At 42.0% G+C, this 22455-nt stretch overlaps 1 protein-coding gene across 1 annotated transcript in view; it reads left to right on the top strand.

Annotated features, from left to right (window-relative positions):
- Nucleotides 1–22455, top strand: part of LOC142969648 (neuropilin-2-like) — a 91114-nt gene that overhangs the window by 63975 nt on the left and 4684 nt on the right. The window contains exons 12-17 of the mRNA XM_076109654.1: nt 2402–2476; nt 3199–3363; nt 8008–8276; nt 8592–8688; nt 11599–11631; nt 22074–22136. Of these exons, the coding sequence (XP_075965769.1) occupies nt 2402–2476; nt 3199–3363; nt 8008–8276; nt 8592–8688; nt 11599–11631; nt 22074–22136 (702 nt within the window). The remainder of the gene's footprint in view (nt 1–2401; nt 2477–3198; nt 3364–8007; nt 8277–8591; nt 8689–11598; nt 11632–22073; nt 22137–22455) is intronic.

Here is a 22455-nt window from a genome sequence, read left to right on the forward strand (position 1 = left end):
GGGAAGATGATGAAGAGGAGAGGGAGAGGGAGAAATAACAGGAGAGGGGACGATGGACAGAGAGCAAAATTGGATTAGACGGGTTGAGATGAGATGGAGTTAGAAATGGGAGGCTGACAGGAGCTGTGTGTGGTCACTAATTAGGAAAATGGTGGTGAGAGGTTGAAAAGGTTGTGTTCCCTTCTCCATGTCTCTCTCTCATCTCCATTCCTCCCTCTCTTCCCTCCATATGGGGGGGCTAATTACAGTGGTAAAGGGCACCAAATTAAAACAGCTTAATGTCAGCAGCTGGGATCTACTTATCCAATGTCGATATCTAATTCTGTATATGAAAGTGTGTGTGTGTGTGTGTGCGTGTGTGCGTTTGCTTGCTCTGTGTGTGTTGGTACGGCAACATGAGGCCTCTCTGTTTGGGCTTACATAATAATCCTGCATACTTTCATTATGAGCAGACTGTGTTAACAACTCAATAAAGTTATGCACATACACAATACACATCAGAGCTGCAGCGAACTCAAAGCTATTAGCAAAGGTTAGGAGTTCACGCTAAACAAGATACACACACACATGCAGATCACCAAGCGAGTCAGTCGTGGAAACATCTAGAACATCCAAACAAGCAGTAAATCAACAGTGGTTTTGGATTTACTGAGCTGGCGGTTAGAACCGACATAAAATAACACCACGAGACAGAGTTGCAGCACAGAGAGAAGTGATAGAAAAGGTTGAGAGGAGAGCGGGAGATCGTAGGAAAAAGAGCAAAAGAAAGAGATGCAATCTTAACAAAGAGAGAGAAAGATCTGCGGGCAGACAAAAGCAAAGGACACGTGGAAATCAAAATATGCTTCAGGGAGAGATGACAGAAAGAGAGCGAGAGAAAGAGTTATGGAGAAGAAAATTGCGGTTGTGGTAAAAGAGAAACAAGACTAGATAGGGTTTCGCTTCTACGCCGGAGAGGTAGAGAAAAAGAGATCAAGTTTGTGTGTGTGTGTGTGTGTGTGTGTGTGTGGAAAGAGCTTTTTGTGGTGTTGATAGTGGTTTTGCACAGCAGAACTGAAAGTGGTCAGATTTATTGTGACAAATGACAGAGGGAGGAGAGAAAGAGGGAGGAGATGTGCAGAGCCCGATGACAGATGTAGGGAGGAAAGAAAAATGAGAGACGGAACATGAGATGAATGGCAGAAAATGAGAGAGAAAGCAGTAATTTCTAAGAATAATTTGGCGAGAGGTTTGTGGCGTCAGCCCTGTGCCGCTCAAGCCCGACCATCTTCTGTTCCCTTACGTCAACGTATAGGCTTTCTTTCACACGTGAGCGAGAGGGAGCTGGTAAAGCATTAAAGGCCGTTTAAGGAACCTTAACTAACTGTAGAAAACTGCTTATTAAGACCAGAAGGTCTTGAGGTTACGATGACATACCGCACTGCTGACGTGTGTGTGCGTGTGTGTGTGTGTGTGTGTGTGTGTGTGTGTCAGTGTGTCAGTGTGTGGGTGCCTCTGTTTGATCCATCATACACTGGTCGCATGCTGCTGTGCTCCAAGGTCAGTGTGAGTGCAGCATCTATCATCATAGCTGTGTGTGTGTGTGTGTGTGTGCACGCGCGCGCGCGCGTGTGTGCCAACCTGCAGTGTGGCACATTCTTCAGCTGAGTGCCAGCTCACTGCCTCAGCTAACTGTGTCACCGCCTGGATAATGACAAACTTCAGTCTTAATACACAGTCCTGGAAAACAACAGCAAAGTGTGTTGAAACACCATTAATTACTGTGTAATACCTTCATCTTACTTTGCTCAAACATCAATAGTTACTGTGTAATACCTTCATCTTACTTTGCTCAAACATCAATAGTTACTTTGTAATATCTTCATCTTACTTTGCTCAAACATCACCACTGCACTGCTAAATGTTACTATTTTCCAGTGTGATGTGAAGTAGCTGTCGAGCAAATTGTGAATATTTAAAAGCTTAGCTTTGGTTATTGTATATCCAGTATTGTCTCTACTTATTAGACCGTTTGAGTGTGTTGGAGGTTAATCCAACTAAATTAGAGCAGCTTAACTCAGTGCTTGCATTTCAAATTGTTTAACATGTGCTATGTGCTATAACATATATATGCGTTAATGCTGTGGTTAATTGTTTAGAGTGGCTTAATGTGTGTTGAGCAGCATGCAGCCGGTGACAGCAACATGCTAGTTAGCGTGACGTGTTGTTCGTGAACATTGTTAGCTAGGATGCTGATAGCTGATGATGATCTTTTGGACAAGAGGGAAACATAACTTGTTATGATCGGCGAATACAAGGCCGAATGTTAGTTTACATATGAAAGCTCACGCAACATTTGTCATATATCTTCTGCCATGTCATTCTATTCTATTCTAACCTTCTTTTCTTTTCATGATGACAGAAATCACCACTATACCGGACACTGTGACCCCCACCCTGCCCAGAGTGGAACAGACCACTGCTGCAATGAGACCCGGTAAACACACACACACACACACACACACACACTTAATTCAAGCATCTCACACACAGCATCTCCACACGCACTCATGCAGATTTCTTTCAAGCACACATGCAGTAATGTCGTCTCTGTCTCTCGTCCACACACGCTCACACTCTTAAGGTCAAACGCATGATGTCATCTTACACCCCCTGGGCCTCTGGGCTTTGAAGTCTGTTAGATGCAAAGGGTCCCACAGGAAGCTCTGTTTGAAGGAAAATAAGCTCTCACAGCCAGGATCTCACCTTCTCACACAAACACATAATGAGAATATGATGTCACAGGTGTATGTCAGTGACTGTCAGGCAGGTTAAGGAGAAAAAGGTTTCGGGATCTAGTTTTAAATGGTTTGTTGCTACATAACTGAAGGCAGTGACTTAAACTGAATACAGCGAGCAGGGACAGCAAGTGCATCTATGTTCGCTTTTTTTTTACCCTCTCCTCAGCTCCTTCTGTCGAGCTCATTCTCTTTCCACATTATCTCTCTTGTACTCTAATATTTGTATTCACCATGATACATACTGAGATGACATAATGCATGAGAACTGTTGCCAAAACATCTAAACACAACGGGAATACCTCCAAAAGCATCACGGCAAGGATTACAAGATGCTGAGGGAAAAAAAAAAATTTGCTAAAGCAGGCGCTCTATCAAACATTTTTATTCCTAATCTATGTGTCTCTTTCGCGACCAACAGCCACCACTCCGTCCCTGTCGGCCGTGTGTGACTTTGAGCAGAGCTTGTGCGGCTGGTCGGCTGATCCCCAGTCAGGTGTGAGCTGGTCTCTGCACACAGCCAGCAGCAGTTCCACTGGATACGGCTCTCATGGAACGAGGCAGGACCTGGCGCTGGGATCAGACAGTGAGTACTGATTTGTTTCCAATCACCCGCAATTACGTTTAACAACATGGCATTTTTCTAAGTAATGTCAAATATTTGGAGAAATCCTTTTTCTCAGTTTTTACACTGTATTACTAGAGTTTCAGCTCAGTCACTCCCCAAATTGTATGTCGCCATTAACACAAATGTATTATGGGAGAGTTTAGAGTCTGTGCTGGAAACATGTTTTTCTGGATTGAATCAATAATGCATTTAAATCACTTCCTCTGCTGTTTCCAGCAATCACATCCAAATAGCATTACCAAAAATACACGTGCATTGTTATGGAAGCCGGCTTAATGAAAAGAATTTAAAGGGACACTCCACCTATTTTCCACATGAAGCCTAAGCCTGAGATTTTAAACACCAGAAACTACCAGAAATACATAACACTGAATATGTAACAGAACATAAGTTTGCCAATAAAACAGCAATACATTTATCATATTAATCATCATCAAACTTTGCGCACACACACACACAATGTAGAAACGTCCCTGTCCAAACGCTGAGGACCCAATAGAAAACTTCAATCTCATCAAACATTCAAACTTTGGGAAAACTTTCACATTCAAGTTGTCATCTGGCTGGGTATTCTTCATTTCAAGACATTTCTCATTCTATAAACACGGAAAAGAAAGCACCGTCATATTGGGATGATGGAAGACTTCTCTGGCTAATTAAGAGCAAAGTGGTTGTAAGTTGCAGATCCCAGTGCTGGGAGGAACCACTGACAGCAACTGTGATGCAAGGGTTTCACTCTGATCTGCTAAAAGGGTGTACGGCCGTGACTTAATTGGAGTTTCTTCAAAAAAAAAATGTTAGGTTCAACAGTCTCACTTTCACTAACCTAGTTTGTTACTTTATTCTCTCGTTTCTCTGTCAGCCTTTGCTTTTAATCCACAACTTCCTTTGTCTATTCTTGGAGTTTAACTCCCACATTTTCCTCTTTTTCACTTCATTTCTGTTCTTTATTCACTCTTGTAGCATCTTTTTGCTTGTTCCTTTCGTATGCTGTAATAACCTTACTTCAGCCTCTTTCTTCTCCTCTTTCCTCTGTTTTCTTTTCTTTCATTTCAGCCTACGTTTTGTTGACCTTCAACGTCACTTCAACTGTATGTCCGCTCACATTTCTACTTGTTACCCTGACCGTGCTTCTGTCATTGCATCCTTCCAGTCATCTTTTTCAGCTCCAACTCATGCTACAGTATATTAAGTTCCTTTCCACTTCCATCCCTCTCACTCCATCACTGTGATCACCTCTTCCTCTCCTCACTGACCTCTTTCCTATTTCCCTCAGTGGTACTTGCCTTTTCACACATCTGTCTATCTTTAATAAGACAGCAAGAGGTTAACCAAGACTGTTTTATCCATCACACACACACACACACACACACACTTTCACTGCCTCACGTACCTCTCTCTCTCTCTCACACACACACACAGACATACTTTCTGTACTTGCACGCCCATAAGGCAAACGCATCACCCAGAGCGCTCTGATAAGTCAGATGATGGCTTTGACAGAAGTGCTGCCTTAGCTCTCCAGCTCCTCCTGAGGCCCCCCCCCCCGCACACACACACACACACACACACTTACGCAAACCACTCAAGGTGGGACTGCCCGCGTATTAAACACTCAGCATGTGTGGGTTTGTTTCCCACACACACACACACACACACGACCTTGCCATTCACTCAAGGTTTTCTGTGTGTGTGCTGAAGCCCTCCAGTTTATGGTTGACTGAGCAGCTCCTTTCTAAACAGACAGGGCCGTGACATAAGGCGAGGCTCAACATCACACTAGGCTGCTGTGTGTGTCATGAGCGCGCGTGTGTGTGTGTGCGCGTGTGTGTGTAATTGATATAGCAGCGTCACTGTGTCCGTGTTAGACAGCAACATGACGTTAAGTCTTGTTCTACAGCAACATTAGCGCGGCGCCCTGTCTGGAAGCTGTCTCGATATGCAAATCAAATCCCCATCCCCTGTCGCTGAAAGCCCTTTTAGTTGTTTTTTTCTGTAACAGAGAAAATCCGACCCGAACGGAGCTCCTAAGTTATTCTTTTGATCTCAGATAGGGCAAGACTGCAATTCTACGCCCTGTGGAGATTTTCATCGAAAGAAACCCTTCACACTACTCGTCGTCTGAAATGGTTACGTTATTGATAAGGAGAGGAAACGAGAATGAGGGAGGGTTAAAAGAAGGTAAAGAGAGACAAGATCATAATATATTATTTGATTGTGTCACTTTGAGTTGTTTTGATGTGATCCAACAGGTGTCACAGAGATACAAAATATAAACCAATCAGCTTCTCTTTCTGTGATCTCATCTTGACAACCTGTACACAAAGTTGACTAAGATTAGCTGAAATAATGCAACACAAGGATCCAAAAGTGAGTCCTTTCCTATTTAAGCAAACATTATTACAAATCAAAGACAAACGACAAATGAACAAAAAAGAACACGTAACACAGAGAATATCTATTACCCAAAACACACAAGCAAGCATAAACAGTTGTAAAAGAAAAGGATTAAAACTGAAAAACAAGCGCAGATTAAGTAGAATATACAACCGACAGTAGCGAGTGAAACATGTTTCAATTGCAATTACCAACATCAACTGGAAATTACATTTATATACTGCTGACTAAGAAAAAAGCAATGCAGAAACTTTTTAATGTAGTCACAAAATGTTTTTACTATATCTATCTGCAAAACATTTTCTGACAATGTAATTGTATTTATTTTCCGCTCTTAGCAGCTAAAGCATGATTTGTGTGTTTTGGTAGCCTAAACCTAACCACATGCAGGACTCGAGATGCAAACCCGAATCTCCGATGTCAAAGTCTCGTGCAGTGAACATAATCATCCAGGCAGCAATTATTTTTAGGAGACACGGTCGATCCTTAGCTTTGAGGCAGGGAGCATTTTTAAAATGTAACTGAAATCAATGGCACCATGACCACGAAGGCAGCTCAGTTCAACTAGATCATTGAAACTACGAGGTGCTTTTTGCTTTGTTTGTGGTGATCAGGAATGTTAAGAATCTGTGTAACACAAGAAATGGCCCTGTCACGCTTTGTGTGCAGTTATCTCAAGTGTATGGTAGTTTACACATGCACTTTTTCTGCACTACTTCTTTGCCCATGCTCACCTTTGTCGTTAGAGTGAAGGTACATACGCATAATATAACTAGATTCAAACTACACACATCTACATAAATCCAAAATGATAAAGTCACACACACACACTGACTGACAGACAAACTCACGCACGCACGCACACACACACACAGATCCGTACAAACAAAGATACCGACAAATGAACTGCAAAAGACACCAACGCACACACACTTACACACATTTCCCTCCCTCCCTCCGAGCCAATTCTACATCCCTGCCTATCCCTCCCATGGAGAGTTGTTAATTAATTCCCTCCCTTTGTACGTTCACCAAGATCAAACGAGGAGAAACAGAAAAACACTGCAACTTTCCCTAACTGTACTTAATGAGCAACGGTAATTGAGGTCCCCTTCTTCATTGCCTCGAAGTGAAGAAACGGAGTTACCTCAACCCAAATCCATTATTCATTAAGTGTGATGTGCTGCGAAATCTGTCCAGTGTTTTCTTTGTGTCTTAGCTGAGGCAGGGAGAACAGAGGTGAAGATAGATAGATAGCTTCTCTTCCCTTTCTCTCTCTCTCTCTCTCTCTCCTTATGAGTTGTCACACACAGCGTCTGTTTGTCGATAAAAAGACTATTTGCAGCTCCAGCAAAGCTTTTACTCTGCGGCCATATTAGACAAACTAGACACACAGCCACAACACAGCAGCAAGCTAATGATTATGGTCCTGTTTGGGATGGGGAAAACATTGTAGCACTGCCTTTTTTCCCTCTCTCCCTCCCTTCCCTTTACCATCTTTGCTCTCTGTCCAGCAATTCTTTGAGCTGAGAGGAGAGAAAGGAAGTGAATTAGATTTTTTTTAAACGGATAGAGTGAGTGTGTGTAGAGGAAGCACACACACACACACAGCGATACGCTATACGTTCACAAGCATTGTAACTGTATTGGTATGATGGCTGTGCTGACTAAGTAGCAAAATCGGAGAGAGCAACAGAACGAGGTGTCAGCATTCAGAGTGATTAGGGCTGTTTAGCACGATTGTGTGCGTGCGTGTGTTTGTGTGTGTATGCATGCGCGTTCATTTGTATCCATAGCCATTAGTGGCCACGATGAAATGGCAGTCTCATTTGCGGTTTAAGCCTCGTACCACAGGATGATGGAGGTAATGGCTTAAACGCTAAGAACCCACATTCCACTGCATTATTACATCATACTGTACGTCGGGCCTGTTTCACCAGCGAGGAGGAGGAATCGGCTTGGCGCCGCAGCACTGTCACAAATCATAAAACTCATTCAAATGGAATCAATTAAAAGAATAAAATGCAAATAGCACAGGCAAAACCATGAACTTACATCCCCACGCTAAAGGGAGGGGTGATGAATCAGTTTAAACGTCACGAATGTATCATTTGTTACAAGTAATGAATCTATAATACATCGCTGATCCTGCAATAATACAATAATGAAGCATCCGCCAACTCTCGGTCTCTTCCTTTCCTCCAGATTTCTCAGGGAACTACCTCCACCTGGACGCAGGCGCCCACACCCAGCGCAAGCGAGCCCGGCTGCTGAGCCCTGAGGTGGGGCCGGAGCGAGGCCCGCTCTGCCTCCTCTTCTACTACCAGCTCCAGGGGGAGGCCCAGGGGAGCCTGAGGGTCCTGCTGAGGGACAGCGACCAGGAGGAGACGCTGCTGTGGGCTCTAAAGGGAGACCAGGGGCCTCACTGGAGGGAGGGCCGCACCATCCTGCCCCAGAGCCCCAAGGAGTATCTGGTAAGTGTTGTTTTTGAACTCGCTGCAGGGAAACCGACATTTACTCCTTTGTGCTATCATTGATTTTTGCAGCACATAACTGGGGACAGAAGCCCACAGCGTGTAGTTAATGTGATGATTAAGGAACACTTTGAAAACGCTAGAATGAAAGATGAACGCTCCTATTAAAATATTATAGTTTTACATCTATTGGTGTTTGCAACAGCTCATCATTACCTACTGTGGGTTTACCCACCTTTTTACAGACCACTACATTGTACAGTGTTTGATAAAGAAAAGCTTATTGTAATATGTCTCTCTTATTCCATAATCTAGGTGGCATTCGAGGGCTTTTTCGATCACCCGACCAGAGGCCACATCAGAATAGATAACATCCACATGAGCAGCAGCATCGAGCTGGAGCAGTGTACACGTAAGTCCCACCACCTGTCTGTCTACCTGTTTATCAAGATGTCGAGCTTTATTCAGTCAGTCCGTCTGTCCATACAATTATCTATCTGCCTGATTCCCCCACTCCTTTACACCATGTTCTCACCAGAGACCGGTTGAGCGAGAGAGAAGGGATAAAAACTCATAATGTTTCTCGTTTACACACATAGACACACGCACACACAAAAAAATATCTATATAAAAAGAAAGTAGGCCACAAACGGCCTTTGGGCATGGATACTAATCTATCTTTCATATCTCCCTCTCTCTATCTCCTTCAGTGTTTTTCGATACAGCCCCACCCCTCCCTTTATGATTCTTCTGGTGCTTTCTCTCCTCTCTCTCTCCTTCTCTCTCTCTGTCCCTAGCCTTGTCTTTCAGTCAATCAGTCTGGGCCATCGCTGAGCCATAGAGCATCAAAAGAACATGTGTGCATGTTCATGTAATTCTTCTTTTTGCCTGTCTCTCTCTTACACACAAGCTGATGTTAATACTGACTGGCTTCAGTTATTACTGTTACGGAAAAGTGCAGATTAGACACAGGATTAGGTTTTAAATCCTTCACATTTCCTTGTTTGACAAACATATTTTCCACACGCGGTTTGTTTTCTCTGCCATGGGAAGTAATGAGAATATCATTACTATCATTTTATGTAATGAAGCAGCCCGTCACTCAGCACAGCAGGACAGTGATAGTTACCATGATGTGACCACACAATATAATGACGTAAAACTACCACCGCTGTATTACATCAATAACCGTTACATATGAAGACACACAAACACACCCAAACACTCTCGTGAACCGGCTTCCCACATTTCAAGCTGCTTCACTTTCAACCCGGTTTAATTGAGCCTGGTGTTGATCCGTCTAATCTCTGCCCAGCTTCTCTTTCATTTAAATCCGTGTCCACCACATTAAAATCACGGCGAGGTCGCCAGTTGTTCAGTTGGGCTTATGGTATGTTTTACTGACACCATATTTTGAATGGGAATTCTACCGATTTTACACGTAAAGCCATGAGGGGGAATTCTTAGCCTGTGTTAACAGTTGTATGACGTCTTCTGTGGCTTTGGAGAAGCTTTATCAATAGCATTGATGATTTCACCAAGGTAATCTCACTTAGGGCTTTTAACAGGCAGGACGGACCTAATAAAAACAGCTATCGTGTTGCATTATGGGAATTGAAGGATCCAGCGTTTTTCGGCTGAGTCTAGGAACTAAAAGACTGGATATCTTGGCCTCTGCTGCTTCAATTTTGACCATTCTTATTTAAATTCGTCTGTCAAAAGTCCCCCGACTTAATGAAAGTGCAATGCTAAATTTGTGGATTACCTTTTTACTAATAATTGTATAATTTCTCTCATAATTCTGTGTCAATGGCTATAACTGATTAACGTTTTAAAGAACTTTTTCACTATTTTATATGTGGCACGCGACTAATTTTGTGCGCTCAGGACTTTTCAATGTTGTAACTCTTTCTGTGGTTTGAGTTTGATGTCTCGGATGACAGGTGATTGTCACTACATTTTGTGAATGACGCTTCTCGCTATGCTGTTCTATCTGGGCACATGTTTACTCTTACCTCTTTTACTTTTCCCACCAATATGTTTCCACCATTCTCTTTTCATATTTTTTTCTCATTATCATCACCCACTCCTTCACACCTTATATTATCTTTTTTTCTTCTTTACTTTACTTGTGCTGCCATTCTCTCTTGTTTTCCCTCTGTGTCCCTCTCTCTCACTTTCATAATAGATGTCGTATCCTCCGGCAAATAATAAACAGCAGTACATTTCAGTCCCTGTTCCCATGACCCTTTAACTTACCTCCACCCTTCCTTCCCAGTCCTCTATTTCCCGTCTCTCTTCACCCTTCCTTCACTCTTTTCACCCCTATCTTCCATCCACCCACTTCTTTCTTCTTCTGCCATTGACACCTCTTGTGTCACCTTACGAAAAGAGAGTTAGAGAGCATTCACAGGAAGGAGAGACATAAATGACACAGCAAAGAAAAGAAAGTGAGAGCAAGTCAAAAATGACGGACACACAAAGAGAGAGAGAGACATTCGGGGACGACATGCTTCCTGTCTTTCAACCCATGCAATCCACCCTTTTGTCTCCCTCTCTTTATTTTCTCTCCATTTTGTGAAAATGACTGTCATCCAGGAAGATTTATGGGCTTTTAGACTCCTATATCATCTCGGAACTCGACAAATCTTTATTGATTTTCTCAAAAAGGAGAAACACGTGCCTTCGCAAAAAGTGCGGCGTCCTGCAGTTTTGCGATTCAGCTGCATTGAAATGCATTTCTGTTAACAATCATCAGAAATATAGTTTTTCCATGTCAATTTAATCATGGAAATATGCCACCGTGCACTGAGACTAAGCAAAATCCCGAGCATGATATATTTGGTGCTGTATTTCATTTTAGTAAAGGGCTACTTCAGAATGAAATAAATGTATTCAATCAAAATCATGTCATGCTCATATTGTATCCTGATGGTTGAGCTTATTCATTACACGACACCGAGGCCTCTCACACACTGTATTGTGCTGTAAGCACCAACCCTTGAAACTCTTAAGATGAAAGTGATAGACAAAGCAGCGTTATATTACTTTATAATATTACGTATTCCTAACGTAAGTATAAAAAATTCTACCTTGAAGCAGACAGTAGAAAACTTAAACTACAACTGATGATGAAATCCAAAGTCCTGTCCGGGAGTAACTGCAGTGAACTCACACTGCGTACCAATCATCTGAACTTGAATCACCGAATGAGATTCATATCACCGCGGTTCAGAACATCCCTTATCCCTTCGACGCTTTATCACACATATTAATTCTTAACCATCATCAATAACATTTCTTTTTCTCTCTCTTCTTCCAGAGCCTTTCCCCGCCTTAACTCCGGGCATAACCAGTAAGTCCTACTTCCTGTTCCATTTGTACTTCCTGTGCCAAATGTCTGTGCTTTCCGCTTGTTGCTAAGCTCAGCTCGCAGCACTGCACTGGCCCCGAGTGACCTCGATAGTGCACAATATATGTTGCCTACATTGACCACACTTATACTGACTGAAAATTCTGCCATCAAGCTATTACGCTATTAAATACAATGTGTAATATTTACATATAACTACATACGTATAACATTTCCAACTGGTCAAAGAATACATCTATTGATGGATTTTGATGGATTGATGAACTTTATCCACATTTATTAAAATAATGGCAACAACGTTGCAACTTGACGGAATGGATCCACTGCATTGTTTCAGCATGACTCCCTGCATGCTGGGCTGATATTCTTGGTGTAGTTTGGTCTGTTCCTCAGTGAGAAAATTACTATTTTCTGCTAACATAAACACATAGTTACACATGATTATTTACTACAACAACATTGGCAGGCCGCAATATAGCAATGTTGGAATGTGCAATTCCAACAGAGTAACATCAGGGTGCGTTTGCACTTCCCACAGACTTCTCCAAGTCTATAATGGTGTGCAACACGTTGTGTGTGTGATCTGTTACTGGTATACATGTATGCAACACAGTGAGTGTGCCTATAGTGGGCACAGCAAATTACTGAAATACTTGCTCGTATGGTAAATTAATTAAAAGGTGACATAGGAGCAGAGGTAAAAATCATGAGGTGATGGCTGAACAGTCCCCATCCAGTGGTTTTGTTTGGTTATTAATGAAACTAAAAGAACTTCTGTGTTCTTAACTCAGTCCAACTCTAACTACTTCCTCATTGTAGAGATCAGCACACATTCGCTCCTCGTTCATTCCTCCATCCTGATTTGCTGTCACCATGTAAGCTCTCTCTCTCTCTCTTCATTCAACGCCATACGAGGAGCTTCTTTTCTTCCTTCTCTTAGTCTCTACTTCTTCTTATTACAATTTTCTGCCCTTTTCAATATTTTGCTCCCGCTTCTTTCTGCTTCTCTACTTTCATCTCAACCAGTCTTTTTCATTCCCTTTCTTGCCTTTTGTTTTTAGTTTTTTCTCCTCTCCTCTCCTCTGCCCCCCTGTTCACCATTTATTCCCCTTTTTCCTTTTCCCCCTCCTTCATCCTTAAATAGGCCAGTCTGAAAACAGATAAAATGGGCTTAGGCAGATTATGCTACTGGATCGCTTGTTTTCAAAGTCTGGGTTGTGACCTAAAATGCCAGACTGCTTTTGTTTAGACACCCACAACATATTAACATGGGCATTTTTAAAGAGCCAGCGCCTTAATGACACTGAATTTCTTCAAAGTTGGACCTAAAAAGTGAAAATATGTACTTTATTTTACCACTCCGAGTAGTATATCAAGACATATTTTTGTGTGTATTTTTTTTTTTGCATTTGGTCATTAGTGTCCACATTGATCATGGATGGTTGTGATCACATTTATGTCTCTGATTACTTTTTATTACTGTAGAGGCGAGGACACGTGTTTTTGAAACTGGGGGTTAAAGCACAAAAATAGTTGTGGAACTAAGTTTGGCTTGCATCCATATTACTGATGCTGGATGCGTACAGTTATTGAGTCAATTCAGTGTGTGCGCGTGTGTGTGTGTGTGTGTGTGTGTGTGTGCATGTGTGTGTCTGTGTGTGTGAGAGAGAGTGTCCATGTGTTCCTAGTGTGTGAATAGATCAAAAACATTCTTTGAATACTGTCAGGTGCTTGAGCAGCACTTTGTTTTTGTTCACCACATTCAATTTAATAATAAACAAGAATAGCAATCCCAAATATAGTAAAAGCCAAGAGCCAAACTCAGGAAACTCTTCTCACCAGACTCGTACGCTAAATATTTGACCTAATGCTTGCGGGTGCTTAGAATATTGGATCCTGAGCAGGTATCATATGACTCGCAGCATGACAACAGTGTCGGCTCTCACACACGTTTTCACGAGACTGAGCCCCGGAGAGAGGGATTGAATATCTCCTTTGAGACGCCTGTTGAAAAGTCAGCTAAGAAGTAAAGTGTTGAACTCTATTCAAAACTTACTGCATAGATTGTTAATATGCTATTTATATATAAATGTTTCAGTTGTTACTTATATGTGTGTGTCTTGATGTGGATACTTGATGAGTGTGTGGGTTGTGGCTCTGGACAGCAGGGTTCTGTGGTTTTTGCTAAATCCTGCAGGTGAGAAGGAGGTCGAAACAAGATTTTGAGTGACGAAGGCATAGAGAGGAAATTATTAGAAGATCATTTAAATTCAATTCATTTAAATCAAGAAGTCAGATGCATGCATGACTCCATCCATAGTGAGGACGTGTGAGGAGGAATACAGTGTCCTTAGGAATTAATTACAGCAACCAATGTATTTGAATTGTATCCTATTATAATCTTCATCATCGATAAAATGGCGAGTGCGCGGGGGAGAAAAGCTACTAAAAATATATTAAATCAAATGAATGAATCGACCCAAAATCTCACATTAATGGAGAAACTTCAGGAGATCTGTCGATCAAATGTAAAGTGTAATGTGTGATTATCGCCTGATGTGATCCTCGGCTAACGGTACAATGGCAGCTTCATTGTGGTGTGACGTGAACCACTGTGTTGGGTTTTTGTATCCATCGCAAACAAGGAGGCACACTGACCGACCATGCTACACGTACACATGCATATACATATATATACACACACACACACAGAAAATAAGCTAATTCTGGCTTCAGTTTGACTAGAGAGCTCTCACACTTTCAGCTCCACTTTATCTCATTTCAGATAAGGAAAGGTTGTTGCTGTGTAAAGTGTTAGACCTTGAATGAGAAAAAGAATCTGCTCAGGCTGCTTAGAGCACAGCTTTACAATCAAAGCCAATTTTAAACCCTTAAAGAGTTTGTCTGAACTTCTTTTTCTTTTTTTTCTTTTAAAGGCAAAATTAAGCTCACTGGTTTCCTTGAGGTTCTGTGTCTTTCTCTGCACCTCTTCTGCCTCTGTCCTTTCATTATTGCTCTCTTTTATCTTGTCTCCATCTACTTCTTGCTTTCCCCGCCTCTATTTCCTCTTTCTTTTGACCTTTCTTTTCTTTTTCACGTTCTATCTTTCTTCCGTTCTCTTCCGTTCTTTCTCATCTGTCTTTCTTTCTTCCACAACCTCTCTCTCAGCGGGTTTCTTTCACGGTGAGTTGACAGAGTATTGAAGTTTCAGACAAACCCTCTAATGCAGGATTAAAGATATCATGGCAGGATTAGCTCTCTCCCTTCACTCCCCCTCCCTCCCACCCTCTCTCCTCACTTTCACTCCATTCTTTCTTCCTATAATGCCTCCTTTTCCCTTCTGTAATTTCCCTCTGATTTCCCCTCTCCATCTATTTCTCCCTCCACTCGACTCCCTTCAATGTGATCTTGCCCGGATAAAAGCAGCTGCGTCCTGCCAAATACAACCACCTAACACTCCCCACCCTTTGTCCAACTCAGCCACTCACTGCATAATCAAGGCTTTGCATTCTCCGATCGAATCTGAACGCATCGCATGAGCCTCTTACTGTCAATGTGCAGCTAATTGTTGTGTTGTTTGCATCAGCCAAAAACACAGCATAATCTACATGCATCAGTATTTTTTTGATAAAGAATGAAGATTGAAGATGACTTGGAGTATGCAGTTGGGTGTTTAAATATCAGGAAAGTGAGCTACATCTGGAAGTTGTTTTGCCTGCAGTAGATCTTATATATTGTGTTTAGTTGAATAACAGCAAGGGACATAATTGCAGCTCACTCCTGCAGTAATTGACCATTCCCTGAATCCCACCCCCCTTAGTTACTGCTAGGCCTGTCAAGCATTTCATCCTCGCCCAACATGTATGCAATTTACGTAGAAAACAATGGCAGATTTAACACTTGAAACACTGATGTACTTTCTGAAACAATAGATTTTTGATTTTAGACGGAGGAAGACGAAAGCAGTCTTCTCATTTCTAGCTGGCTGTCATTAGTTCTACCGGCTGAGGTGGCAGATTTAATCAGCTATTGCTAGTTAGCTAATCAAAGCTGCATCCGTGGAGAAGACAATCCCAGTATTACAATCAATGTGAAGTCAGACATTCTAACATAACCATACACAGTATGTTTGAAACCCCACAAACTAAGCTAGTAGTTTCGTTTTAGGTATCTAGGTAATGATGTGCCAGTAAGCTATGAAATCAATGCTTGTTGCTACTGTAAGTAGTAAGCTAGTTAGCGAGACATGCTATGGATTGCATCTTACGATAGCGCAGAGAAACACTTTGTTTAGTCCATTCCTTATTTGTTTACTCGTAGGTTGGAAGGGCTACAAAATAACACACTTGATTCAGCATATGCAGAAATCGAAAGCTTGACAGATGCCTAGTAAAGGTTGCTAAGCTATGATTTGAGAATCACTGTCTGGGGGAGGGGTTTCGAGAACAGTCAATTAGACAGCTTTTGATTCTCCAATTGGGTCTGCATGCCTGCCTCCCTCGTCCGTAGTGCCAACCAGTAATGTGTCCTCCTGCCCTCCAGGGGGTGCCATGTCTGGGATGGAGCCCACAGTAGACACAGTGGCGGTGCAGCCCGTTCCTGCCTACTGGTACTATGTGTTGGCGGGAGGTGCCGCCCTCTTGCTGCTGGTCACTGTAACCGTGGTGGTGACACTGTGCTGCCATCGGTACCACTGGGCGCCCAAGAAGACCAGCGCTAGTCATCATCATTCAGTGATGTACCACAACAGCCAGCATCCAAATCAGCCAAGTCAGCAAAACTGCTACCAGAACCAAAACCTCAGCTATAATCTGGTCCAGAGCCCGAACCAAAACCACCTGTACCCAGGTACCGGGCCGATTCTTGACCCCATGCTCACCATCAGACTGGAGAAAGACGACGGCTGTGATTCCCAGTGTTGAAAACAACTGGACTGTATGTGAATGATATCATTTTATTAGAATGCTTTGTTCAAAAAAAGCGATTTAAAGGGTGTCAAAACTCCCTGAAATACATGATCAACAGCAGTGTTCAGCATGATGAGAATCTACATAGAAGAGACACTGCAGCTCCTGTTGCTGATGACTGATCTAATTAACTGATCAGCATGCACCTTTGCTAAACTTCCTTGTCGGCTGCCACTGGCAGAAGGAAATTGTGAAAACTTCACCATCGCTGGGGAGAGTAGATGAAAGAACTTTAATTGCCAATTGTGAAGGCTGATGAGGGCCTGATAACAACATTACATTGCCACTTTTTTTGATGAACTTAAGAGCCTACTGGCTTCTACAGCTGCACCCCAACTTGGTAGCCTGGACATGAAGACTGCCTAACAAACTGTGGACAAAACATATGTACATGCAGCGTTGAAACAGCATATTTTCTTCTTCTACAAAGCAGGAAATGTCTGTCTGCTCTGCTCTGATCTGCAGCTTGGGCACTGCCTGCCTCCAAATACTCTGTCCGACAGAGAAGGGATTTACACAGAGGTACAGGGAGATAGAGGTGTGTGCTGCATAAAGAAAGAAGTCTATTTCTCTGGGTCTGAACGAAGCTGCTGTTTATTTGTCCACTAGCCTTTGAGAGACCGAGAGCGACAGAGACAGATTAAGAACAGAGAAGGAAGAGGAGGTATGGGGAGAATTAGTGCTGCCGTCCAGCCGTGATAGATAGACGGCTGCACATCCAGTGTGGGTGGCTCCTTTGGTCTGTGAACGGGGAATCAGTGTTGTGCTGTTCTCTGTCTGGTTTACACTGGGGGGGGGGAATAGGATGAGACAGCTTACATTGCATCCTGCAGACCTAGAAACAAAACACTGTCTCGGCATCATAACACACAAAGGCTCAAAAGTCTCATACACATATGCACGGACACTTAAAAACTTTTCAGCGGCTAATAATTGAGTCTGGCGTGTTACCCCGAGTGCATTCTTCAAAACATGCTGATATGCCTTTCTTAAAAATGTGCTTTAAAACTCTTACCTCTTCGCCTCCAGAACGAGGTGGTGCCTCAGTGTCAAATCGGAGTATGAATGGACTCTATACAGTTTTGCCTTGATCATATAAATAATCCAATGCCTGTCTGTTAATGTTCAAATCAAACATCGTTGTATGTCCCGCACACACACAGACCGGATGAATGAAACAAATCAAAAATCATATGTGTTGAGTATCTAAAGACGCAGTCTTACTTTTCTTTCAAGTCTGTGCAAGTTTAAATATTTTCTGTTAGATCTTTTTTGCGTGTCATCCTATGACAAATCAATAATTTGTGAAAATCTGAATGTTTTGCATATTAGCCTGGTGACCTGACAATGTGGTCCACTTGGCTGCTCAGTTTGGCTTCTATTCAACAGGTGAGACCAAACAAATGCTGTGGGAAAGAGCTGCTTACTTATGAAGGATTTTAGAAAAAAACACTGATCCAGGATCACCGGCCATTTATTTGTATCATTTCATTTCCTATGAAATGTCAAATAAGACGGATTCCAATGCAGCACTACCGTCACGCAGATGTTTTCTTAATCATCCGTCTCACCTTACGTGTGTTTTTATATTACGCAGATGGGTTTACGATGCGATTACGATGTTTTGCAATGTTGAGAGTAACAATAGCACCTTTCTGCTTCTCGATGATGATTTATTGAAGTATTTGATGATTTGTTACAATTTCTTACATTTACTGTGAATCTTAATAGAAACTGTACGTTGAGTACTCTACTGGTTTTGAATTAAATAGAACTTCTTTCTTTGCAATTACATGTAACAGGATGCCTACATGTGCTTCTGATGTATAATAGTTCTACAATGTTTATTTGTTTTCGACTCGCTGACTATTGTTTTAATGCAACAGTTATGTTGATTGTGTTCACTGAGATGATCTTAACGTTACTTAGGTTGAAGCCATTTTGCAACAAAAAATGTTTGTCCCTCATTTAAAGCGTCCAGCTTCAAGCTTAAATCACACTGGGGTTCAAAATGGATGCAAATCAACATGTTATGGGATATTGATTCAGATGATGTTAAAAAAAAGTGCCATTTAATTTGCTTGGTTTTGGTTTGAAAAGCCCAGTATCAACTTCTAGTCAGATCCACGTCTGTGAAACTGGGCGCACCACTGTGGTGCTTATTTCCTGGGATTCTCAGCAGCTCACCATTTTATGTTGTGTGCTACCCCCCCCCCCCCCCCTGCACCATTTTGTTCATGCTCAAATCCCCCAGCCTTTTTTATCAAAACCCGCCTGTTCCTATTCTACTCCTTCCCTTCGTTGCAAATCCTCCCAGTAAAAAAAAAACTGGAGAGAAAATGAGAGGCAGAAAAGGAGGAGAGCAACATCTCTCAGAGGAGCAGGGCCCATTAAGCGAGCCCCCTTTCCCTCCAAAGAATGCGCCCAGAGATGGAGGAAGATGAAAGAAGTTTTGAGAAAAAAAAAACCTGCTCTCTATACTTTCTAAAGATAGATTTTTCTTGTGCTCCGAGAGGAAGGCTGACAGGGAGGCAGGTTGCAGTTTGGATTGAAGGAGGGAAAGACTTGAAGGAGGAGGGCAGGTTGTTTCAAACACAAAAGCAGATGAAAGAAGTCTTTTGGCAGAATGGACAGTGTGATGGAGACACACATTAAACTCACTGCACGCACACAATCTAACAAACACAAACCTGCAGCTCTCCATATTGACTTGTTCCATCAAATTGTGTCTCGTAAAATGTGGTTTTGTGCTTGAGTCAACAAGTATTTTCGTTATATTATGCTTTCATGTCCCTCTCCCTTCCATTTCAATCGACTTGTGCATGATTTACACATCACATGACTCACTGTAGCGGCCCTGCGCTGTAACCCAATCAATGTAGGTCCGAAATTCAAACAGAGAAATGATATATGACTGTATTTATGTTGTGCTACCCGTGCACTTTTCTCTTTCATTTTCTCTCTCTCTCTCTCTCTTTCCGTCAAACTTTTTGCAAGATTTGGAAAATGTGCTGGCGTCTCTTCACGCAGCGCTTTTAAATCAACCTCCCCTCACCTCCCTCTCCCTTCTCCATCACAGACTACTTTGAAGCCCTTTAATATTTCTAATTAGTTAATGGAGCTTATTGCATTCATAAAACCCTGCGGTAAGCATTTCTAGCCCTCAGGCCTTTCTTTTTTTTTCTGCCCTCCTCCTTCTCTGCTCCTGGAGAAATATTACGAGTGAAAGCACTCTAACAGGTCCTCGGGCCCCCACTGGAACAGCGTATGGTGCCAAAGAGCCATCCATGTCTTTTCCTGAATTAAAAAAGCCCTCTTTTTATTCCTCTCTTTGCTAATTGGAGAGTGGAGATAAAATGGGGCTACAGGGAGTTTTAATCTCCTTTCAGATCCGCGTGATGATTCTTCTCAGGATCCTAGCCTTCGGGCTTTAAGCCAGGATCATTAGAAAGTGTTCAACAGTCGTCCAAAGAGTGTCCGAGCATCTGTCTTTTCTTTATCCTGCTTCTTTTGCTTTTCTCCCGTTGATTTAATGTTTCGTTGACTGTGAGAAAGGATAAGTTAGAGCCCTGAGGGTCTGTTGTGAGACCGTACATTTACCAGAAGACTGATTAGATGCTTCCATGTGCATGTACTACACTAAGTGCAGTCTTACATGGCGAGTGCATTTCAGTAAGAGTTCCAGAAGATAATGTAATTTACAGTGTGACTACTGGGATTAGCCATATTCAGCTAAGCAGGTGTTTAAGGGCAAACTGCCCATTCTGCACAGTAACAGCATTTTTTTTTATATATATAATAACATGACAGCATTGTTTTATTTAGTTGGGTGGTTCAGACAAACATTTGAAGACATGTTGAAGTTTTCTAGGCGTGTGCTCCTTTGTTCTCATTTCTCCCCTTTCGCCCTCAATTTCGGTGATGTGAAATCTCACATTTTAGGGGTGAAGTGCGATTTATTTTGTAAAACCTACCTTGATTATGTCATTTTTAATCAAATGAATCGATGATGTTATTGTTCTTTGATTTCTTGTTCAAATAATTGAGTTTTGTTTACTGATCAGAAACCTTTCTTCATGTAAATCTGTTGGATGCAGCACAGACTGGCCTTTCTGGAACATGGCCTCAGCAAGGGATGAACTTCAACTAGTTTTAAATTCAAACTGTGACTAGTTTAGACTCGAGCTCAACAAAACCAGCCTTGAAGTGGTAAACCGCTTAAACGTTCATCCCTGGCTTCAGCCACCTCATTGATGTATTTCCTCTCTGCCTCTGTGAAAGAAAGACCTCAACTTTATGATTGTCTGTTTGACTTGCGCTGGATTTTACGGTTGTGCACTTAAAGCAAATTAAATATTGAACTCCGGAGAAACATACAAAACCCCGAGGCACACATGCTCAATCCCATAATCAAATAATTAAATAATCAAATTCCCAACAACCATCAACATCAGAGAATGAATACGTTCCATTCAGCGTAGGGTTTATTGGTTGCTGTAATTTATTTTGTTTATTCTCTTGTTGGGTTTGGAAGCCAGCTTTGGGTCAATTTTAAACAATTAAAGATTTCATTGATTCACTTTTTTAACTTCAAGGAAATTACCTCATATTTAATACATGAGCAGATATCTTCATTTCACAGATGGCAGGTCTCATTTAAAATTATTCACCTCTTATCATTTACAGACGGGAGAGTATTGGAAGTTCGTAAAGGCTGTTTATAGAAGACCTAAGTCTGGATGCCACATGTTAAAATTGTCTCATAGAAAAAATTGGCCTTATCTAACTGAGGAAATGAGGCTCCGTATCTTTTTTTCATATCAACTAAATTAGTTTTTCACCTCATGTCCTTTAAATATCTATTACGGTTTCACTCCATAATACATTTTTGGTTGCTTTGCCACAGCAATAAATGATTATCAGCTGCTCAGATATTGGTCTTTTTTTTTCCTGAGGATTGTAATATAATTTGCCTTGAATAAAAACTGAATTGCAGCAGAGTTGAGCTTCCAGACCCTTTAAAGCCTTGCACTTCGGCCTGCCTCAGAAATAGAATGTGGTATTTTAGCTTGTTGAATTTCATGGTCTTGGAATAAAAAGAAAATATATTGTGGGGAATGTGAAGGTAATAAAAGTGATATTTTTCTATGAAACGGTTGTGGGTATCTTTTTTTTCACCGTTCAGTCTCTCTTTCTCTCTCTAAATAAATAAATAACACGGTTTAAACTGTAGGCGATCTCTTTGCCTGATATCTTCACACAGTCTGAACAAGATCCCTCACTCTTTGAACTCTTTCAGCTGTTTGTGTAGTTTGATTTCCATCTACAAATGTAGCTTGTGAGCTGACAACATAAGGGATGGAGTGATGGTATCACAACATGTTGTGGACTCTTGAGTAGCTCTGGCTTGACTGGATGTTTGAGATTAATACTGTTCTCTTCTGATCTTTTTAACAGATCCCAGGCCTATGGATTTTGGAAACGATCATGTTTACAACCACAAGCCCCCCAACAATGGAGGTGAGGTTTGAAGTCCCCTTCTCTCCCTGTCGTCTCAGCCCGAGGCTGCACTGGCCGTTTTACAAGTCTCACCCAAATACTAGTGAAATAGCTCTTAAAGCAGAGGCATGCCCATGGCTCTTCGTTTTACTTGTGATTCCACAAGAAAAAAAAGCCTGTGGCAACAGTGACAGACAACCTCTGGTGTGTGTGTGTGTGTGTGTGTGTGTGTGTGTGTGTGTGTGTGTGTGTGTGTGTGTGTGTGTGTGTGTGTGTGTGTGTGTGTGTGTGTGTGTGTGTGTGTGTGTGTGTGTGTGTGTGTGTGTGTGTGTGTGTGTGA

Source organism: Anarhichas minor, unplaced genomic scaffold, assembly GCF_050575085.1.
Source record: "Anarhichas minor isolate MPS153535 unplaced genomic scaffold, ASM5057508v1 ptg000004l, whole genome shotgun sequence".
NCBI lineage: Eukaryota > Metazoa > Chordata > Actinopteri > Perciformes > Anarhichadidae > Anarhichas > Anarhichas minor.